Source organism: Anoplophora glabripennis, unplaced genomic scaffold (assembly GCF_000390285.2).
Source record: "Anoplophora glabripennis isolate ALB-LARVAE unplaced genomic scaffold, Agla_2.0 scaffold3883, whole genome shotgun sequence".
Classification (NCBI taxonomy): domain Eukaryota; kingdom Metazoa; phylum Arthropoda; class Insecta; order Coleoptera; family Cerambycidae; genus Anoplophora; species Anoplophora glabripennis.
In genome coordinates, this window is record NW_019419956.1 from 1 (window position 1) to 7321 (window position 7321).

Below are 7321 nucleotides of genomic sequence, written 5' to 3' on the forward strand. Positions count from 1 at the left end.
TCAACAAAAGTAACGGGCCAAAAAGTAGAATGTCAAGTCCAGTGGTATGGAAATTTGCTTTTTAATAACATTTCCTTAAAATATGAGATTTGACAACAATGCGTAGCCCAGTTCCCAATTCTGCATGTGCTGCGATTAACGCTCACTATTGTTTCGAGCTTGTCTAGCGGTGGGGTATGAAAATTACTACAAAAAAGGTAAAAAAGAAATGAAAAAATAAACTAATGACATGTTTCTAAAGTCCCCCCCAAAGTTACAGCCTGTATAACATTTATATTAGCACGCTAAGTGGGTAGAAACTTTTATATCCTGGATTTTAACAAAAATTCATAACTTTTCCATTTCTATCATAATTTTTCTCTGCCCACTGTTACCAAAAAGTTTTAGACCTCTAGTAGCGACAAGAGGGGCGGAACAGGGTCGTTGGCGAGTTGATCCCTTGTGATGTCGAGTTTATGGTCACTCCAACTGTGAAAAGAAATCGAATAATACAGTTTTAATGAACTTACCAAGATGAAGTTTAAGATCGGCAGCCGATTGCGCCGATTCTATCGCTTTTCTCTTGTGCATCTCCATCGCCTGTTGTCTGAGCGTCAGCTCCTTCTCCACAGTCGCCAGAGTGTTCTGCAGGATCCTCTCTTTCTCCTCCAACTTCCTGACCACTAGATTAGCGGCTTCGACCTGCGTCGTTAATGTAGTCACTTGCTCCTTTAATACGTCTTTCTCCTCCCTCGCCAACTTGTGCAGCTGATTGGATTTGATCCTCTCCGACATCAGCTTGAAATTGGCATCGTCCTTTTCCCTCAGCTGCTGTATTAGCCTCGAATTTTGCTCCTGAAATAATTTTAAAGTTATAATTGCGTTCGGATTTATAATTCTTTTTAATTATTACTTGCATGTCTTCAAAGGCTTGTCCGGTCACTTCCATCTCGTTAAGCAACGCTTCTTCTTCGTGCGAACCGACGAACGGCCTCATCTGGTGTAGGACGTTGTGTCCGCCCCAATTTCCGTCATTCGGTTTTTGGTTCGCCACCTGTTTTTGAAGTTCATACTTCTGTTCTTCAAGTTGCTTGATCTTCTTCAGAGCTTCGTCTTCTGCCAGTTTTCTTTTATCGTCCCGTTTATTATCCTGCATTTTCTTTATCGTCTGTCTGAGTTCCTCCAGGTCGGTCCTAAGCTTCTTTTCGGCAGCCATTAGTTGTACCTTGTCCCTTTGTTCTTTACTGACGCCCTTGTACATGTCCAGGAGCAGTTTCATTTCTTTTTGCTCGTTCAAAGCTTTCCTATAACACGACACCAAATACTCTAGTTTTCATAAAAATCATTAACGGATATGGTAAACTTACTTCAACTGATTTTTCAAATCTCGCACCATCTCGTTTTCGGCTATCTTGGCTTCCTTTGCTCTCTGGGCTTCCCGGTGTTCCTTCTCTGTCTTGACGGTAACTTCCTTCTTCACTACGTTCTTTTCTTGTTTCACAGCACCTTCTTTCTTTGCCGTTGGGGAAGATCCGGATCCGGAGGCTTGGTCTTTTCCTTCTGCATCTTCTGTCTGCTATAAAAAGTTATATTCAGAGTAAAATAAGTAAGTTCCTCGATAACCAACCTCGGTGTCTTCTTCCTCCTTCTTAACGGCGCTCAACATTTGTTCTTCCTTGACCTGAGCCCCTCCCTCGCTATTTGAAGTGTCTTCCTCTTTTATTTCCTCTTTTTTTATGTTGTCCTTGCAGTCCTGGTTGGCGCCTTGAGCCTGACTCAGTTTTGTCTGTAGCTCTTCGATTTCCTTCCTTAATTTTGGTATTTCCGTATTGGCTTCCTTGTATTTTCTCTTATATCTGCGACAACAGGAAAATGTATCTTCGAGATATACTAACAACATATTTTTTTACCTGTGTACTTCTCCTTTGAGTTGCTGAGTGTTATTTTGCAAAGAAGTTATCAAATGCCTCATTTCACGATTTATAGGTCCCGTCTGCTCGTTAGCCGCCAGATTTTGCTCAAACTCGATCCTTAGCATCTCGTACTCCTTTCTAAGTTGGGCCAGGAAGTCCTCAAGTTGCATCACTTCTTGTCTCAGCTTTTTTTGCGCAATCAGTTCCTCTCCCTAAAAAAAAGATGATGATAATTATAAAGCAGTGATGGAAGTGGAAGGAGACTTACCTCCATCATTTCTATGTTGCGCAAATGGGCATTTTTGCTGGTCTGCAGTTGTTGTCTAGCTTCATCCAGTTGTGTCTTCAGTTGCATTGACTCATTATATAGAACGGAAAATTGTGACTGCAGGCATTTATATTCTGTAGTCTCAACGATGACACTTTCTGGCAACTGGCGAATCTGTGGAATTATGATTAATTGGTAAAACAGCGCAATCAAAATATGAACAAATGAAAAAGTATAGTAGCCAAAAGATAAATTTTATATAAAATATTACACAGGATGTAACTTTACGCGGGGAACAATTTTTTTTTTGGGTAATAGTACGTTTCCTAGAAAACGAAATTGCAATAGAAAATAATTTTGTAAAACACATTGTTCTTTTACGATTTTACATTTTATTTTAGTCACCTCATTTCTTTTGATGGATAAGGAGCACAGAAACCATGTTTTTAAAAAATATATATTTTTTATTGGTATGTGGATAGACATACGTCACTAATTTTAAGTGAAACTAATTATTTTTACTATTTTATAAAACATCTATATTAAAAATTTAATAAAAATATTCACTAAAATCCAATAAATTTGAAAAATTTTTAAAATCATTTCAAGTTTTTAATAACAACTATTTGTCACTATTTTTCTAAAGCACTACGTTTAGTTTGTGAATCTTAGTACATATTCGATCTCTGACATTGACCTAGTTTAGGTGACTTATGAAATATCAATCCACCTGATGTGATATGACAATACAGCATTAATCAGGCAACACTAATTTGGTAAAATGAGAATGGCAGAATATGTATTTCTTTTTATTACATTTAATTTAATTTCTAGTTTATTGGTTTACGAGAAGGTGTTTGCAATAAACTAGGTAATTTTGCGATATTCTCTCAGAAGTATCACTTTTTATTGGAATTGAAATAGAATTCATATAGTGGTATTTAGTGAAGTGTATAATCTTATTCTTGTGCTGTACAAATTTTCCTGACAAATGATCTGTTCCATGACCCTTTCATTCTCTGAAAACTTAAATCATTTTCAACAAACGGACAAAACAACGACAAAACATAAACTCATGTTAATTTCAACTACTTAAACCGCAGCATTTTAGGAACAAATCTTTTGCAAACTTGAATTTTCAGTAACTACGTTTTGTTTTCAGAATCCCATTCAAAAGTGATAACATCAAAGGGTTTCGACGTGTTTGTGTAGTATCAATTTACTGGAAAAGTTACGTTTTTGTTTATTATTACTCTAATAAGACGTAGAAGACACTGAACAATGGTTTTTATTTTACTTTAGCATAATTATACAGCTTTTTCAATGTGAATGTTTTAAAAAAAATTCATTATGAACTTAACTTTTCGTCTATTTAAATACGATCTTACCTAGTATCAGGGATGACAGTGCTTCCTCTTTTTATTTACAGAATGTAGTTCGAACCATCCACAAGCAAAAATAATTGTCATCATTAAACATGGTTTAAATTTAATTGTGCAAATGTTTTGAAAAAAACTGTCTTTCTAGTGGAAATAACTTCAAAACTAAAACAAAACTGGAACTGAACGTAGCCCGTTTGGTTAGGACAGAGCGAGGTCGTCCTGTCTACATGTGCAATGTGTATGGCGTACACAGACGCTAGGTTCGAAATGGTGTTAAAATGTCAAAAAGTTTGATAGGCGCTAAGTTTTATGGGATGCTGTAAGCAGATTTGGGTATAAAGAATTTTTTATTTTCGCTAAGAGGTTGAAAACAATAACCTTATTTAGCACATTGTACACTCTATTACAACACATGAAATTTGTCAAATAATCGAGATTTAGATCCATGAGAACCAAGAGACAGTCCTAGAAAATTGCAAAATTATTTACGATCAATTTATGAGCCAAAGGCATGAAAAGTTGATGTATCTATTTAATTAATTTCCTATATTTATTTGTGTTATTATTGCAGTTTGTTTTTCTTCATTTTAAATAGCATCAAATTTTGAAGAGCATTTGTTTTATTTTTTACATCAACAATATTCATTTTAATTTTACATTTTTTTATACCTAAAGTTTTTTATTTTTTATCTAATGTATTTAATTTTTACGTAACTTTTTCATTAATAAAGTCAACTTCTTTTTTGCATGTTATAATTTAAGATGTTTGTTTACGTCTATCAGAATTACGCAATTGATTATGTATTTGTCTTTACAGTTGCTGAAAATAGTTCTAATGCACAAATTTCAACAAATTTCTTCATCAGATTTTTCATATATTATTTTTAGCATAAAAAGATCGAAAACCAAAAATGATGTGTTAATATTTTTGAACAAATTATTTTTAAAAATGGGAAGCAAACGTATTGAATGGGGCGGTAAAAAATATTTTTACTATGCATAAATTCTAACTTACATCCATTTTTAACTTCTCGACTTCCTTCAAAGTTTCCCTGTGTGTTTGATGCAACTTATCCAACTCCTGCAACCTATTATTTGCCAACTCTTTCCATTCTTCCACCTCCTTAAGAAGGTCCTCAAGCTTAGCCTGTGACACGTTCGTCTGGGGTGCAGGTTTCTGTTCTTTGCCTTTATTATCAGGATCCCCGTGAAGCTGATGGTATGCCTTCAATTTCTCTACAGCCTCGGCAAGGTGAGTCTCTAACTTATCGTTTCTATTGCGGACTTTCTCGAGCTCATATTGGAGGTCGTCAATTTGGTTTTTCAATTCTGCGATCTCAGTTTCTTTAGCCGTGACAGAGTCTTGAAGTTCAGCTACTTTCAGGCTGTTTGTGTGGTATTTTTCATGCAAAGATGTGTGTAGAGCCTGTAAGTTGCGGTTTTCGGCTTGCAACTGAATGTTTGTCTGACGAATAACCTCGTCCACTGATGGGGCATCCTCTACAAAATGAAAAATAATTTATTTATGTACCTAAAATGTTTATCCATGAAAAAAACCATTTTGTCAACTTACGGCCTTCTAATTCTCCCTTAAGAGCCAACGTAATTTTCTCGTTCCTCTGCATTAACCTATCAAAGGCTTGAATAACTTTTGCAACAGCCCTCCTTGACACCTGTACCCTGTTTGCCAATTTATCGTTAAGTTCATCCTTATCCCACGTCGATAACTGCATTAAAAATGATGTTGTGGCTTCATTCTCATCTAAAAATAAAACTTAGAAAACTACCCTATTAGAAATAGTGTATTTACTTTTATTTTCTGACTCATCAGCTGTTTCAGCATCAAATCTCTGTAAAAGTATGCGAATATCTTCGTTAAGCTGGTTCCAGTAACGATTGACAACATTCAGCATAGCATCATCCTGTGTCTGTCGTTTTTCCAACTGCTCTATCCTCTGTCTCAATTCCTGCTCTGTCCTGCATCTCTGCTCAATCCTCTGCAAGCAATAATGTTAAATCGGCCAAGCGTACGACATACTCTCATAGTAACTTACTTGTGCCAATTTCTTGTTTTGGAACTGTAAAACTTTGATGTCCATCTCTTCTAAGGTGGAGACGGGCCCGATGAGATGAGGTTCAAAGTGAATTTTTTTAATTGGAGGCTGCCCTCCGCTGGAGCTCTCCTCTGCATGTCTCTTGGACATTGTTGAGGTTATGTTTAACAAACCCTGGAAAAAACTATTATTTACGAAAAAAATAAGTAATCGGTTATATTTCTTAAAGAAATTTATCTAGTTCTTTCCTAGAGTATGTTTATAAATTAATTCATTTTCAAAACTAAACAACGACGGGTCAATAACATGATCGAATTTTAAACTAGAGTAGATACGTGCCGCCACATTATGGTAAGCACAATGGCTTGAATAATCAAATCATAGACAAATAATTATGAAAAAACAGAATAAAATATAAAAATTTCACTTACTTTATTGATTAATTCTTCATAAGATTGTTTATTTTGCAGTGTACGATATACATACCACGGACACGGACGCAATCAAAAATCAATTCATTCTCGGTATCGGTACGCTTGCGCAATCGTAATCACTAGTTTATGCGAATCTACAATGAATTTTTGGTTCATCTTTCATCAGATAAAAATCTAAGAAAAGTAGTGTGGAAATAAGTTTGAGATGTACGTGATATATTGGAAATAATTTCGTGAAACAAGAAACAATGTTTTATGAGAGTAAATTTCTTGAACAAGTTTCGTCCGGAACATTTCTCTTTCTGCACGTCCACGTTGGCCTTGTTTCTGAAATAGAAATTTGTGTTTGTCAAATACGATGAGACTAATGAAAAAACAGATTTAAAAAGAAAGAGTGTAATGTGAATTATAGAAAAAATATGATTCTGAGGTTAATAGAATTATGTGAATTCCATTCCAATTTATTGGACTGCTCGTCAGCTCGTCCCTCGTCCGAAAACCACAAATACAGAAATGTCAGAAAATCGTTTATGGCATCTATCCAAGAATTCCAACAAGCTAGGAATTTCTGATCAAATGATAAAATACACTAAAAGTGACCCAGGCAATGGGAGATAATTTTGTGGTAAAATGGGAATTTTATGATGTCTTAAAATTCACTGATTGACCAAGTAGTAATAATACAATTGACTGGTAAGTTTAATGATACATTTTTATATGTATTTATACTGCCGTGGAACTTCTCTTTCCTAGTGCAAATATTGTGTAAATTCCAATTGTCACCAAGTCACCATTTACCTAATGTTTACCTATGCCAGTTTCCTGACCTTCCACATCAGAACTACTGTAAGGATCATAAAGATTGCAAATTAAATTAACTCGGCGTCTATTGATTATTTATTGACTTTGACTAATTGTTTTTACCCAAATAATAACAATAGAAGCCCTTTTCTTTTATTCGTGATTTCGGAATCACAACGCGTGATCCGATGGAAACCAATCAGGTTGCTAGATTTCGGATCATAACACGTTATGAATCTGAATATTTATAAAAGAAAAAAACTAGTATTTATAACATAAATATTTATTTTTAGACAAATGGAGACGCTGTGACTGAAGGCATATTGGAAAATTCATCAGAGAGTCAAGAATCTGATCACTCTCAAAAGGTTTAGCAAATACTTCAACTTCTGACACTTTACATTGTAATACCCCACTTACATAAAGTAGTCATATCAACCTCATCGAGATGCAAAGTTGCAACACCTTCACCCTCAAGACTAAAATTTTG

The 7321-nt window shown here is 35.1% G+C and overlaps 1 protein-coding gene across 1 annotated transcript; it reads right to left on the reverse strand.

Moving 5' to 3' along the window:
• Window positions 1–459: 459 nt before the first annotated feature.
• On the reverse strand, window positions 460–6087 carry LOC111692823 (E3 ubiquitin-protein ligase Bre1-like). The gene is made up of 11 exons (XM_023456948.1): window positions 6028–6087; window positions 5597–5780; window positions 5353–5539; window positions 5116–5304; window positions 4558–5042; window positions 2161–2334; window positions 1890–2104; window positions 1607–1835; window positions 1347–1555; window positions 893–1283; window positions 460–834 (listed from the first exon to the last, which is right to left on the reverse strand). Exons 2-11 carry the CDS (start codon window positions 5744–5746, stop codon window positions 460–462), a joined length of 2604 nt encoding a protein of 867 aa, XP_023312716.1. The 5' UTR covers window positions 5747–5780; window positions 6028–6087.
• Window positions 6088–7321: the final 1234 nt, after the last annotated feature.